Genomic DNA, 15,363 nt, shown 5'->3' with positions numbered 1-15,363 from the left:
TTTAATGTAAACCATCTAGGAAAGAACCCCAAAATTACACCTCAAGTCCTTACCTGAATCAACCCTACTTTAGTCTTAGAGGTTTCAGAAATTCCCTTAACACACGGAGTTCTTCAGCTTCCTCCATCCTGTATCCTAACTCTAAGTCCACTGCCAGCTCCAGCACTACCCATAGCTGTTGCTCTGTCCCAGACTAAGTAGATACCCTAATTATCCTCACTAATCCTCATTCTTTGCGTTTTGAGGCTCCTGGAAGATTAAGGAACAAACTTCTCCACCAAGCATTGCCTTGAATCCTTCTCCTAGCTACAGCCATGGATGTGTCACAGGGCTGAGTCACATCTTTAAAAGTATAGGCAGTATGCATTAGCATTGACCAGCTTTATCTCAGTCCTGGCAGTCTGAAGCCTGCAGCTTCCTGGGGAATCTGAGAAGATAGCTCTGTTGACAACAACAACAATATCGCTTACAGACAGGCAAAAGTGTGTGCTTCCTGCTACCGATCTCCTTTCCACACTGAATGTGTGAGGTGACAAGTCATCTCCGGGTATGTGAGAAACACCTGCCTGAAGGTGTTTCTGTATTGTGTACAGGGAACATACTGTAGTCATGGAATGCAGTACAACTGCTCTTCCAGGGGCACCGGCTGGGAAGAATGAGGGGCTGCAAAATGCACCGGTACCATGTAGGGGTCATCTCAGAATTCCAAGGGGCCCGCCGTAACACTAGTTATAGTGTGGCCTTACGGCATCTCCCTGCCACAATCTAGGAAGATTTCTTTACCCCCAGAGCCATCCCTAAGTAGGCAGCTCTAGTGTTGGGGCTCAGGACTGAAGAACAAGTATTTGCTATGCCTGGAAGAAAGGAAATCTGAAAAATACTGATACACACCAGAGGCAACAAAACCTCTTCCCAGGCATTTTGAACTAATAGACTTTTCATACCTGACACATTTCTGTAATCGTGTCATCAAACACTCCACCTGCATCATCAGCTCCTTCTCCAACCAGTTTCACTTTCCAGGCACGGGAAGGTAGACGAAGGTCTGATGCATTCAGCTTTACCACTTGTCTTGCTATTTGTACAAAAATGGGCTTGCATTTCCGACCTCTTTCAAAAAAAAACCAAAAACCAACAAACCACAGCCATACAATGTAGCTCATGAACACATAAAGGCTACTGAAGTCACTTCATTAGTAAACTTGTACAGAGCGAGCTCAGTATGCCAGAAGTAAGGGAAAAAGTATGAATATCAGTAATTGTTTGGGGTCTAATATAATACAATGCCTGTGAAAACAATACTGACCTGGTTGATATCCTTTTCACAGTAATTTGTGGCCCATAGTTTTTCCCCTGAACCATAGTTTTTCCTATGGAGCGCACCATGGGGAGCGTGTACACTCGGGGTGCTAGCAAGGGCCTTAGCTGTCCTTGAACTATTCCCCATGTTCCAGCATTGTAATGAGATGTACTGTTCTGCAATAAAGCAGCATGAGAATAAACATATTAACAGAGGATATTAATTTCATTCTTTACAGAATAAAATTCTTCATTACTAATCACTAGCACTTCAGTATTTCAGGAAACAGGTTAGCACTATTTGTCTTTAGCTTTGAGGCTTGTGAGCTTTTGGAAGCTGAAACAATAACACATTAACATGAAACATTAATGTTAGCACAAGAGAAAATACGTTACAATACTTCGACAAAGTCTGGCTTAATCCAGATTTTTTTTTCTTTTTCTATTTATTACAAACCCCCTACAGAACCTGTTATTAAGATCCATCTTGTTCAGGTCTGAAACTCTCTAGTGACATGGCGTAACACAACAGAGCTGCTTTTTTTCAAATGGAACTTTACCTGGTTATTGGGACTGAGGTTAAGTAATCTCCATGAAGAGTACATGAGGTCAGAAAAATGGTACAACAGTCTGAGCCTTGCTCTCACTGTATGAATGCTCACTTCTTTCAGTGCCCCGTACTGCGGTGGAATGGCATCAGGTAAACCAAGCTGTAAAGGCACTGAAACACCTACCACAGAAAAAGAGAAAAAGCATCATTTCATAAAGGGTAGCTGTACTGCTTTTGGCCAGGGTGGAGCTGATTCTCTTTGCAGTGGTTTATGTGGTGCTCGGCTGCCAACTGGATTTAAAGCATGACAGCAGCAAAATTTGACAACCTGCACAGATATAAACCGAAACAAGTGTTGTCCCAAACGTTCAGAAGTTCTCGTTGCACTCATCCCCCAGGAAACACAAAGCCTCCCTCATACGGCCACACAATCAGCCTCACTGCATTACCTGGCGCTCTCGGTGGAACAGGCGGAGCTGTCCAGGCAGCGCTGTGGCACCGTCCTGCTGAAATCTGCCGAACATTCTTGCCTTGCAGGACAGTTATTAGGGTTGGTTCTCTGACATGGTTGGTATGGCCCAGTCCAAGCTGACAATTTGTAACAGGTTTAAAAGGGACAAAGAAGAATCAACAACTGTGGTGATATTTCTAAAACTCTCTTAAGCAAAGATTCAGAGCAAATGGTAAAATACGGTATTGATCTACGGCATATACTGGGATAAAAAAAGATTTACTGTATATATCTTTATTATTTAGCATTTACCTTTTATTTTTGATAGAATATTGTACCCATACTCAATGGGAGTAGCGGATTTAGATGCCAAAGAGGCCTTAGAACAGGTAGAGATGTTTTGCAAGCTCTTTTGCAGACTGAGGAACTAATCGATGCTGCTAAGTCATCTATGTTGCAGTCTTTCTTAGGCACAGACAACATAGCTCAGGTGTCTCTGCTGGGCCATTTAAATGCCATTTTTGTTCTAGCACAAATTCCTACAACAGTTTATGAAAACACAATTTGTGTGAAGAGAAAGTTTACTTGAAGCTGTTCTGACTTCTTACTGATAGTTTTGTATCATATGGTAATTGCATATTCTAAAAGTGAAATTTTCGTATTAGAAGAGTATAATTTTATTTTCTTTTTCATATAAAACAGATTTTTTGCACTGAAAGGAAAATCATATAAAACAGGCTTTCAGAATGAAGTTTCTCTCAATTTTTTACCCTAACAATTTTCTCTCTTCCAGAAACACAAAGCAAGCACCCTATAAAAAACCAAACAAACAATCCAAACCCAAAAGATCCTCTCAGAAATTACTCTAAACAACTTGCCCAACAACCCTTCTCAAAAACTCAGTCCTGAAACACCAGAGAATAAACTCCAAAATTTTGTGGCCCAAAATCCCTGAAACACCTACTCCTAAGATGTCAAGAGGCTCCTCCTTATACTTGTAGCACGCAGAACTATCAAAAAGCTGAAATCCTTTCAAAAATTTGAGTTAGACATGAGGTGAGGGACAAGAATAGACTTTTAAGGGCCGGGATGAAATTAGGGTCCAAAAGAAAACAGAGAATTTAATAATTATTTTTTCTCACTTCAAAAAATTACTCTCTAAAAATTCATGAAAAGCATCTAAAGAGTTCAAAAATGTGATTGCCACAAACCCTAAGTTTTATTATGTTGAAAAAATTGATGATAGCTCAAGAAGAATTAGGTAAAAATTTGTGATTTTTTTTTTAAATCTTTTATTAGAATAATTCAGCTAGAACGTTTCCAGTGTTTTCCCAAACTGCTACTGTGTAAAAGCATAGGAAATAAAAAAAAAATAATGGAAATGCCTGAAGTGTTATTATGGCTGAGCGGGAAAGGAGGAGAACAAATACAACAGCTTTCTTCTCCACCAAAATAAAGATATTCCAATCACATCTGTAAAGAACAAGTACAGCCTTATAAAGGTTAGAAATAGACAGGGAAGAGTTCTGACCTGCCCTTCCGAGTTGCTTCCCCATGCGTATACATCCCCCGTAGATGACAAAGCCAGCGTGTGCTCTGCTCCGACGGCGATGTCTTCAATGAAGATTCCCGACAGCACTGGAACCTGCTGGGGTCTGTTGTGATTTCGAGCACGACCTTCTGGCAAACCTATCAGGCGATCTAAAATGGCAAGCACATGTGTCTATGTGTAAAGAACATTAAAATGTTAATTTTACTTGCAGGTAGAAAGCAAGGAGGGACAAAAACCAATTCTACATACTCTTAGAACTTGGACACCAGGTACAATTGGTTTGGCCAAGATCTAGTGTATGTCTCCCACAAAACAGAGATTCCTACAGTGCTCATTAAATTGCTAAAGCTGTTATTTTAAGTCTCAAAGATCAAATTCTGTTAAAGCAAGACTTCCATATGTATATGTATGGTTTTATAACACTTATGAATTAGCTGACTTGAGAAGTTTAAACAGGTTTAAATCAGTGCACTTGGAAACTCTCCCGCCCAGATTTTTAAACAACTTGTATAGGCACATGCTTTATTAGACAAAGTAAACTTTTAAGTAACCCAGTGTTTTCACACACGTGAAATTCAGTGAATTTTTAGGAAAACCCTCTTCAAAAGGTACATTAATAAACTGAAAGGCTATCCTGAAATCAAACTAGAGAGAGCTACAAATTTGGATATTACAGATGTATGTTATGATTGCATTGTTGAAGTTCCAAAATTCAGATTGTGTCAGCACAAACCTAAAAAGTAGCATTAGGTCAGTCTCATAAGTACATCTCAATATTCTTCCCTTTCACTTGCAATACACACAAACCTATAGATGGAAAGTGCCAAATACCAGATCATCATCCTACCTTGTCCAAAAGTATATACATGACCATCTTTTGTCAGTGCGACAGAGAACTGGGTTCCACAGGCAACTTTTTTTATTCCAATTCCACAAAGAATATCGACTTTCTAAGGGGTAAGTGAAAGGAGAAAGAGCTATGGTATTATGAGGATAGAAACAGAAAGCAAACAAGAATTTAATCTGTAATTCCTGCTTCCTAAAAGACATTTCGTAATTCCCACTGTGCAATGCATACATTGTAGGATTACTCTAATTAATGCTTGTAAATTAATACAGGAAACGGAGACACAGTTTTCTCTTTTTCTTTAATGGTATCTTATTCTATGCAGAATGATTCAAATACCTTTTTTTTTTACTGGGAGTGAGCAGGGGCTGGCATAGGAGGAAGTAGATGAGTGTGTGAACAACCTTCCCCCCACCCCCGCCATTCCAAAATAAGAAAGCTCTCTAAGATAATCCCAAGGTTTTCACTATTTCTATTGCCACTGACATAAGGTCACTATTATTTATGAGAAATCCTTTAAAAGTATCAAGCTCAGCATAACACAGCATCAGAGTTATTTATGCCAGACTGTAACAGAAAAGTTTGGTAGGTGGAATTAGTAATTGCACTTCTGATAATTACACTCTGAACACCGCGTAACACATTTAACAGCACTGAAAATTTATGCAAAGAGTAATTTCTCTATGAATTCTAACCTGCGGTGAGGATTTTGCAGTGGAATTTCCCAAACCAAGTTTACCATAATCTCCGTCTCCAAAAGCCCAAACCATTGAGCCATCTGTTGACACAGCTACAGTATGATTGAGTCCACAGGCCACCTGGTTGAGAGAAATACATTATGACCACAGCTTTTGCTAACTTACTACTAACTCAAGCACCCCAACTACCTTTAAGAAAAGAAAAATTGTGTTTTAGAAAAATAAGTAACCTTTTAAAACAATTAGAACTTTCATTGCTTATCACAGTGTTTTAAAGACAATTAGGACCACAGTAGTGTCTTGTAGGTACTTGCTTGCTCTCAGCTCCTAGAAGCAAAGCATAGTATCATGCTACACATGCTCATTGTTTAAGAACATAAAAACAGTTCATGAATTCATGTGTAAAAATGCCTAAATCTTAAAATGTTAAAATGTTAAAAAACATGGGCAGTTTTACAGAATGAGGCTCAAGAGTCAGGAAAGTAATTAAAAAGCATGCATACTGAAATTCTGCCATCATAATAAAAATAAAATCCAAGTATAAAAAACCCCAGAACACTTAAATACATTGAAAACATCAGCTTTAAACAAAGATACATGGCTAGTTTTAGATAAACCATGCCTGTCCAATCTGGTAACCCTCCAGCGCCGTCACTCTTTCTGGGAGTTTCTTATTGGAAGTATTTCCAAGTCCTAATCGACCATAATCACCATTTCCAAATGTAAAAAGTTTGCCATCTGCCGTCACCACAGCTGAATGTTTGAAGCCACATGACATCTGGAAGCAAAATAAATGTAATTTTTAAACATGTTTTAAATTTGGGGGGGAAATTACATTAGTTATTACATGTAAGTATGTAATACCTTTTCCTCCCCTAAACTACATTCACTTTATAATAAGAGCTAAAATTTTAGGTATTTTAGTATTAATGATTTCTCCAATGACCTATTACTCTTCTCAACAGTAACACTGAGGAGGAGGACAGGCAGATATTTGTGTGAGGAAAGCCTTTCAGGCGTTTTGTTTATTTATATATTTCTACCAACTACTGTTTTCTGCAAGCAGACTACTATTGTTGTGCAAATATTTTGTATTTTTATAAAGAAACCTCCAGTCAAAGCCAAACAAGTTTTTGTGCATTGCTATAACACATCTAGTACTAGGAGGAGGTCTTGTTGACTGGTTTTGTAGGTCAAAGTCCCCTGAGAAGGACCAAGGGAAACTTTTAAATCATGCCTGTTATTTCGCCAATTTTTTGGTCACCCCTCTCTTCCACGCCCTTTCTAATTTTTAGTCTTCTCCAGTAACAACTGTCAGGTAACATCACACACCAACAGTGAGCTCTGCGATATTAACATCCTTCAGCTGGAAATTACCAACTTGGTTCATAATGCTCAGAAGTAAAAAGTTGCCTGTTTTCATTTGGTATACAAATCCAAACTGCCAAGACTGACAATGGTTCTGGAACTTTCCCAGCACTAGACAACCACACCTGCAGTCTGTAGGAGACAAAAAATATTTTGGCACCTGCACCACTTCCTCTCCTTGCAGAGCCTCTATTTGTCTAGGCCTGCGCTGTCTGTCGCTGTTCCCATGTCCCAGTTTGCCATAATCTCCATCTCCCCAGCTAAAGACTTCCCCGCTTTCTGTTAAAGCCATGGAATGTCCATCAGACCCACAAGAGGTCACCAGCTGTGTTACAACAAAGCCTGGTAAAGGAAAATGAGAAAACAGCATTTAGAATCAATTAAAACAGACTCTTAACATATATTTATCCAAGTGCACCTAGTGGTAGCCAATTAAGTCTGGGGAAAAGAACCAACCAAAGTAACTGTTTTCTTGTTATAGCAATTTATCTATTCTTATTTTGAACAAAACCTTCATCTTCTCATGTACAACCCATGCATTTTGTCTGCCATTAGTTTTGAAACGAAACGTTCCTATCTTCAGCAAACATTCTTCCCTGCAGCCTTCTTAAAACTACAGAATTTTAAGATACTACTACTCAAATCTTCATGAGAAACTAACATCTACTTCATTTGTCCAATTTTTTGAATTTAAGACTACAATACTTTACCGTGTAAGTGTGCAAAATCAGCATCTACATAAATAATTATATGAACTACCACACACCCAAGGATTTTACCTTGAAGTGCTGAAATGACTGTTAACACATGAAGATCGTCAGAATTTCCTTGTCCCAGTCGCCCATAGCTCCCTTCTCCACAAGCCAAAACTGTGCCATTAGCTTGAATGACAAAAGTACAATTCTGACCACAAACAACCTAGTTTAGAAAGAGACAAAGGGGTTTTAATGTTTTTTTTTGTCAGATGCAGCAACATTGTAATACCTGCATTACAATGTACAATCTCCTTTTGATTTTTTCCTTTGTAATTTTATCAAGGCAACAGACTTTTGTCACATTGCAAATACCTTTGTGACAACCCTATTAACGTGAGACTTCACCCAGTCTATGTTTAACAGAGTTCTGTTACTCAATCTCATCATAATAAAAACCTAATTGAAACTTGCTACTGGTTTTGGCAAAACTTCTTCCAGTGACAGAAATCACAATATACTCCTACCTGAGATTTAGTGTTGTCGTTTCCACTGTGAATGTCAATGTTATTTCAGAAAAAAGAAATTGGCACATGTATTATGTTAAAGCTGTGCGGGTATTTTCAAATCATGCTCGTATGAAAAAAATCGTTTTGTCAGATTTCAGTGGCTTCTTGGCTTGAATTTGTCAAATAATTAAAAGACTTTTTAGTGAAAACACATGTTTTGGGGGTACTTCACAGTAAGTTCAAACAACAATTTGATAAGACATGTAGAGATTTTGACAAACTGTACAGATAATACATGGTAAATCATTAAATCATGACTGTTCTTAAGCGATCACCTGCTGAGCCTGAGAGAACGAAGGTGCTGCTACTGGTATCATGACATTTCTACCAGCTTCTGCTAACTGCCCATGTCTTCCTGCTCCCCACAGGTACACGTCACATTTGCCTCCCAAGTGCCAATCCTATGGAACAGCATGAAGGAATGCTTTAGAACGAGAGTACTTTTAAAAGCTTCCAATGTTTCAAAAGAATTTAAAAAAAATGGTAATAAAACAACCCCAAACCATCAATTTTACTAACCTCTGGCCTTGACGTTGCCCAAGACATTATCTGTTCATCCATACCATTGATCCATTTACTATTATCCTACACAACAAAAGCCACAGTTACCACATTCAGTTCAGGATGCACCTTGTATTTTCTGTTATGTAACAGATACTTTCCTTTCTAACTACAAACAGTACCGACATTCAAATTATTCTAAACGGTGTAGCAACAACAATGAATGTGTGAATACTCAAACACTTCATTTTCATCCATAGGCCAAGTTTATTTCCTTAGTACACCTATCTAGCAACTCGCAATCCAAATAAGTAAAAAAAAAAAAAAAATCAAACAAAACTTGTCATGAAGTAATCTTTCCCTATTTACTGATGCTTAGGGTTTTTTTAAGTTTTAATTGCAAACACCGGCTTTAAATATTGTAAACTTGCTGATAAAAAAATTCTTAATCCAAAATTTCTATTTTGGTTTACCTGCCCTAACGAGTCATTAAGACAATTGACACTAGCAAAATAACTGTGTAGGAATGTGCCAAAATTACTCTAAAAACAGCATTGTAAAGCTCTACGTCTCTTGCTTCTCTCACATACAAAAATTACTTCTCCGTTTTGTGTTGTTTCGTTTTGTTTTTACTGTGCAACTGGCTTGCACTCATTACACACCAAGAGCGCAACCTTTACAGTATATTCTAACCAGTTAATTAAACTTACACTTATTGCTGCTGCTTCTGCTAATGAATATAAATCTTAATAGTTCAGAGATGTTAACTGCATCATACCAGATGCTCAATAACAACACGCTTCGCTGTTGAGACACGTAGTGCATTTTACCATCAGGAGGGTAAGCTCATCCTCTGGAACAGGCTCCAGGTCGGGAACGGTGAAGGACTCTGGGAACTGCGCGCCCTTGGCCAGGGCTTCAGCAGCTTTGATGGTAGTAGAGAAGCACTCCAGCCAGGCCCATTCCGTGGGGCTCCAGGCTGAAGGGTCGGGGAGGCAGCTCTGGTGATGAGGCGGTACCGGGGGGGTGCACAAGAGCTGGTCCAGGTGAAGGCCCACCGCGAGCGACGCCAAGCACTGCATGTAGGGGCTGTGAACCAGCTGGTCTCCACAAACAACGTGGGGCTAGAGGTGAGGGGAGCGGGACAGAGAAAAGGAACACGCCAAGTCAGAAACATATATCAACCCATTGAGAAATAGGAGTCCTTCAAACCTAGTCATGTAGAAAAATACTCTCCTCCACACTTAATCAGAGTTTTTCTAAAATATTCTCAAATTAGGAGAATATTAGCTTTGAGAATGCTGAAAGACATTTTTAAATAGGACGTCGGAAAGTATTCTGGGCTCTCTGTGGTGAAAGACTGAAACGAGCTCAGATTCAAAGAGCGACCTCACGTCAGACAAATTTTACACGTCCACATTAGCTCTTCTTACCTTTTCGTAAGCATACTGTTCCTGAAGCATTATGGGCAAACGTTCCAAGAAGGCGCGCATGCAAGGAGCCATATTCAATCCCAGCACTCCTTGCTGTTTCAGTGCAGTCCTGCACGTTGCAAGGATGTGATTGGAAGATATCCACTCTGACGTGCAGTTCACTACCAACACATCCTGTTTAATAGCAGTCACAAGACACATTAGAAATTAAAAATTCATAAAGCAGGATTATGCAGCTCCATTGCATTATCATCAATCATCTTAGTTTCTGTAGGGGCCAGAAAACACAGCCTTGAACATTTCTTGCCTCTGTTGGTCAATAATCTGCTGACAAATGCCTCGGAGTAGCCATCTCCATTTGCCACCTCCTCACACACCCGTGTCAGCCCCACGATTCTCACTCCAAGAAAGAATGCAGACGTGGTAATAAGCAGAATTAATTTCAGTGAATGCTGCAATCTTAGTTTAGGACTTAGTTTAGGTGTAACCTTAGTTTAAGATTTGCCTTGTAATATGACCTTCAATATTGGGTCTGTATTCAGGAAATCGCTGTATTCAGAATCCCAAAATACTCAGAACCACATGCAGCATGACTCTACTAGCAGGAGTCACAACGTGTGCCATAGTATGTTTATTCACAAAAAATACCATCTTTTGGAACAATCAAGTGTTATGAAAGTTCTGTTCAGATGCCAGCAGTTCCTGACACAGCAAACCCTGAACTAAATTCTGATGCTCCTTAAAAATTTCTGAGGTTGAGGCTGCTTTAGATTAAGTTAGATCACTGAAATACCTTATTTGCTAAGGGAATGGAAACATTTCTTCATGCTGCCTAAAGGAAAATAAAAATAAAAATCTGTCTTCTGGCTGTTTTCACTGTCCATTTATGACTGCTGCCATGAAACAGAAAGGCTAACGTAACCAATGTGCAGCATGCTTTATAAACACCAGCTCAGAAGGATTCCACCCTGCCCCCCCACCCCCCCAAATTAAACACGGGATACTATTAAATAAACCCCAGTCTTTTTACTGTCAGGTGATAGCTGAAAGCCAGAACAATGTGTCTTGAAAATATAACAGAGATAGGTATTTCTATCTGCATTTGTTTACAAAAAAAATAGAAAGGGGGGGTAGGGGGGGTGCAGGGAGAAAGGCAGGAAAAGCAGAGAGACAAATGGCATTTTCTTTTAATAAAATAATGAAAGAACATTACTTTAAGACATAGTGTCACCTTTGATCTGTTAGAGCAAGCAGCCACTCCAACCTCAGGTATCCATACTGCAGTCTGAATAGCTCCAGAACCTATCACAACACTCTGTAATACTGAACCATCCTAAGGAAAGAAGTGTTTTGAGTCAGTGTGTATACACAGCTACTTTTCTGTTTAAATGCATACAATCACATTCCTAAGGGATGATATTCTCCCAAGCTGTTCAATAACCATTTAGAAACTGAAATGTTTATACTAAAAGCCAACAAAAAAATAACCTAGAACTTTTATCATATTAAGGAAATAACCAAGGATTTAGAAATGTTTAATAATCCGCATTATCTGACTCCCGGAAAAGGTCTCAAAGTAAGATAATATTGTTCCCAACTATAAAGAGAGAGCAGCTGGTTCTGTAAAGCCTAACTGATATGACCAAGCATAGAGAATGAATTAATAGTAGAACCATAAAACACAAAACACTTGAATGTTAATTATGATTTCAATCTGCATTTTAGTATAAATAATTTTATACCATGCTTTATCGTATGCTTCTAACATACGGCGGTGGGGAGAATACTAGTCTGATTCTTTCACTATTTTGGATACTTATACTAAAAAAAAAGAAACATCCTACATCAACAATGATCTTACCCGTAAAGACCAAATATTCATGAGACCACCAAGTCCACCAGATACTAACGCCAGTCCATCGGGACTGAATGCAACAGTCCGAACAGGAGTAATGTGTCCTCTCAGTTGAAATACACACTTGACTTCTACTGCTTTTCTGTATCCATCCTGCAAATTATTTCATAGTTACGGAACACTGAATTACTTACAGAAAACGGACTAGCATAAAGGCTCCTATATTCTGCAATAAATACTGATCATCCATAGAGATGGGGTAATTTCCATAAGATAATAAAAAAAGACTAGTACTATGATAATTTTATAAATATCTCTGTCACGTTATCACCTTTACTCCCCTTACAAAATGCCATTGTTTAAAGGCCATGTTACAATTTATGTAGGTGAAATTAATCTTGACTTAGTCTAGAAAAAAAGTTAAGATCTTACTAAATTTTAGTATGAATGTATCAACTTAAAAATGACAACAGATCAAAATACAGTCCTTAGCCAAATAAAACTCATTCAAACCTGTGATTTTTCATTTCCCGTTCTGAAAATGCCTATACATATACAAACGCACTGCAAATATTTTTTAGCAAATGTCTCCTCTCAGGAAATGTTGAGATTTGAGTAACTTGCTCACATTCTTCTCCTCCCCCCAGCTTCAGAATGAGCAAAGAGGATTTTTTAAACACTGAGTTTACCCCTTTTACCTTGGCAGTTGTTTCTTGGTCCCACCATCCTTCTGAGCAAGTTGAGCTGGACTGCAAAGTGATTACTATGTCTTGGGGAACAGTCCAGACACACACCAAACCATTGTGGCATCCTCTAGAGGAAGTCAGGGTAAATCAGAAAAACAAAGGTATTAACTAACAAAATATCAGTGGTCTGGTATTAACTTAAAATACCAGTAGTCTTTAGCACCCTCCTATAAAACTACATTGTATCAATTAATCTAAAATGAAAAGGATGTTCCCAATGAATAAATGCATTTTTCCATCCCTGCCCCCACCTTTTCAATTTTTACTAACACCACAGTCTCAGAAAAAATATTTGGGCAAAGCAAGAAGCTTTCAGGCAGCAGCATTACAAACAGGTCTCTGGCATGGAGAAAATGGTTGGTAAGGTGACCAGAGTCACTCTTTCCGTTTGAATTCTGAAGCCTCATGAATCTCATGTCAACTGGCTTACTGAATTAATGTTACTTAAAAAAAAAGACAAAACTTTTCTTTGATCTAGACACTAAAGACTGATAGAAAAGACTTGCAAAAGAGCTACAGAAACAACAAAAAATTACATACGTAGCAAGTAAAAGCTGCAACTTGGGTCCTTTCCCTGGCAGAGCACACCAGGCAATGCCATTCACAAGAGCTGGATGGGACAGCGAATGCAGGCGCCTCCAGCATCCTCCCATGCACCCCCAGAGTTTCACTGTTTCTTCTTTGGCACAGGTCAGAAGAATCTTACCAGTTGGATCCCACTTCATACTAACAATCATATCCTATTGGATTTAAAATATTTAGAAAAACATCTTTTGTTTTGCACAGGAACTTAAGCTTCACAAAAACGTGTGACATATTTTACAAATTAAGAACGACAGTCTTTTAAATCCAGACACAGAATAGAATCATAGAATCATTTAGGTTGGAAAAGACCTTTGAGATCATCAAGTCCAACCATTAGAACATGTATAGCTATGTCCTTAACACACTGCTGTTGCTGTATCTACATACACCCTTCACAATCCCTGATAGCAAAAAAAGCTATACAATCTTTCCTTTTTTACAAAATTTGGTAGACTGTTCCTTTAAACTATACTGTGTTTAACATGTATCTCAGAAACAGGTATCTGTTGTTAAAATAATCTGCAAAAACAATCTGCACTTGAATTTATAAATAGCTTTCAAATAGAGAAAATAGCTTACACACATCTTTACCTAAAAAAATTACACATTAGTTTTTATTAAAAAGACTACCTACCTTATGTGCATCAACTAGAACGATCCCTCCTTTTTCAAGGGGTTCCTTTGTTCCCATTAGCAATTTTCCATCCGAATAGCCAACTGCAAATGGTCTGTCTTCACTGAACCAGGCAAGGCATGTAACAGACACTACATAAACGGACAAACAAAATTTAAACTAAACTAAGCTAAACTTCACTCCTGCCAAAGTGGTTTTTGCAGTGCAATTGTCTAATATACGAAATGTGTAACAACTTCCCCCACCACCAAGGTTACTCAACATACTTTTGGATCTGAAAATTGTCTTGAATTTATATGGCAAAGATAAAACTGAGTGTCACTGTAATGACACCTGTTGAGATTATTTTTTAATAGTTTTTTCAGTTCTCTTTTTATTAAAATTAATGAATTACATTCCTGACATGGTGAAAATGCTAGGGAAAAGAAAAGAAGTAGACTGAATCCTATACATATATCTGAGATAGGGAAGCTTCTACCAAAACCACTGAAAACAACTGGAGCCTTTCTTGGCACATAGATATGGCCTCACTTGATTCTGTTAAAAAAATGCGAAAATTTCCTGAAAAAGCTATATACAAAACCACACAGCACTACCAAAGATGTGCTGCTTGATGTTCCCTGCGATTGGAACTGTAAAGAAAAGATGGCTGTAAGACAGTAATTCAAATGACACTGAGTACATGCCATCTGTAAACAGAGGAGCCACTGCAGGGAATCTTTATGGATGTTATGTAAGGACAAGGAATGTCAGGATCGGACTAGGTTGCTACAAACTGCCTCTGCTGTAGGGGCGTCAGGGTGCTGACGGAGATCCCACAGACTTTTCTGCTCCCACGAATGAATGATGCTTACAGGTAAGGTAGCAGAAGTCATATCCCATGAACAAGAATAAAAAAGATATTGAGATTATATACTTGCTTAACATAGGAAGAAAAAAAAGTGGGGTGTGTTTCATATTTTTTCTTAATTCTATTTAAATACTGATACAGTTACCTACCATCCTTTCTGTAGCAGTGTTCCAGTTCTAGTCGGTGCATGGCTGAAATATCTACAACTTCAATAAGTCCAAGAGACCCATCCATACGACCAATTAATAATAATTCTGGAGCATCTCCTGTCCATGCTGCAGCTGGCCCTTCTTCTGGCCAAGCTAGAGCAGATACCCAGTGAGGCTGAAGATCTAATAATCCTCTTCCTCCTAGGAGCCCAAAAAGTCTTTTAAAACTACTTCATCTTCATGAAGAAAAGAAAACAATAGAAATACTTTCCATGGGAAAATATCAAGAGATTGTATTTAGAACGAGGACATACTACAAATTCCCATAAGTTATGAGACTACAAAGCAGTGGTCCACTAACCTACAGAGACACATAATTCAGCTAACAAAACTCAATTAGCAGTCAAGTTACATAGTTTTATTAAGGAAGGAAACTAAATTCTTCAGTACTTAGTAAATTTATACTTTTATCTGCAGACTGTCTATTAACGTCAGCAGTGTGACTGGTGATTTTCATAAGCACAAAACAACAGAATGAAGTTTCAGAGATTACAAATTACAAAGTAATTAACAGTTTTCCTCTC

The 15,363-nt window shown here is 38.4% G+C and overlaps 1 protein-coding gene across 1 annotated transcript in view; it reads right to left on the bottom strand.

The window, feature by feature from the left end:
• The window catches only part of HERC1 (HECT and RLD domain containing E3 ubiquitin protein ligase family member 1), a 112,377-nt gene that overhangs the window by 4,478 nt on the left and 92,536 nt on the right, over nucleotides 1–15,363 (bottom strand). The window contains 20 exon segments of the mRNA XM_080396356.1: nucleotides 945–1,110; nucleotides 1,307–1,476; nucleotides 1,860–2,029; nucleotides 2,299–2,437; nucleotides 3,832–4,001; nucleotides 4,700–4,802; nucleotides 5,395–5,517; nucleotides 6,020–6,175; nucleotides 6,926–7,107; nucleotides 7,545–7,683; nucleotides 8,302–8,427; nucleotides 8,546–8,611; nucleotides 9,358–9,651; nucleotides 9,961–10,134; nucleotides 11,192–11,293; nucleotides 11,822–11,968; nucleotides 12,514–12,628; nucleotides 13,102–13,301; nucleotides 13,781–13,911; nucleotides 14,780–14,980. Of these exon segments, the coding sequence (XP_080252482.1) occupies nucleotides 945–1,110; nucleotides 1,307–1,476; nucleotides 1,860–2,029; nucleotides 2,299–2,437; nucleotides 3,832–4,001; nucleotides 4,700–4,802; nucleotides 5,395–5,517; nucleotides 6,020–6,175; nucleotides 6,926–7,107; nucleotides 7,545–7,683; nucleotides 8,302–8,427; nucleotides 8,546–8,611; nucleotides 9,358–9,651; nucleotides 9,961–10,134; nucleotides 11,192–11,293; nucleotides 11,822–11,968; nucleotides 12,514–12,628; nucleotides 13,102–13,301; nucleotides 13,781–13,911; nucleotides 14,780–14,980 (3,074 nt within the window).

The sequence above is a fragment of the Falco punctatus genome (genome assembly GCF_963210335.1).
Source record: "Falco punctatus genome assembly, chromosome: 7".
Classification (NCBI taxonomy): domain Eukaryota; kingdom Metazoa; phylum Chordata; class Aves; order Falconiformes; family Falconidae; genus Falco; species Falco punctatus.
Note: the sequence above shows the minus strand (reverse complement) of the source record. Positions and strands in the feature narration are given on the sequence as shown.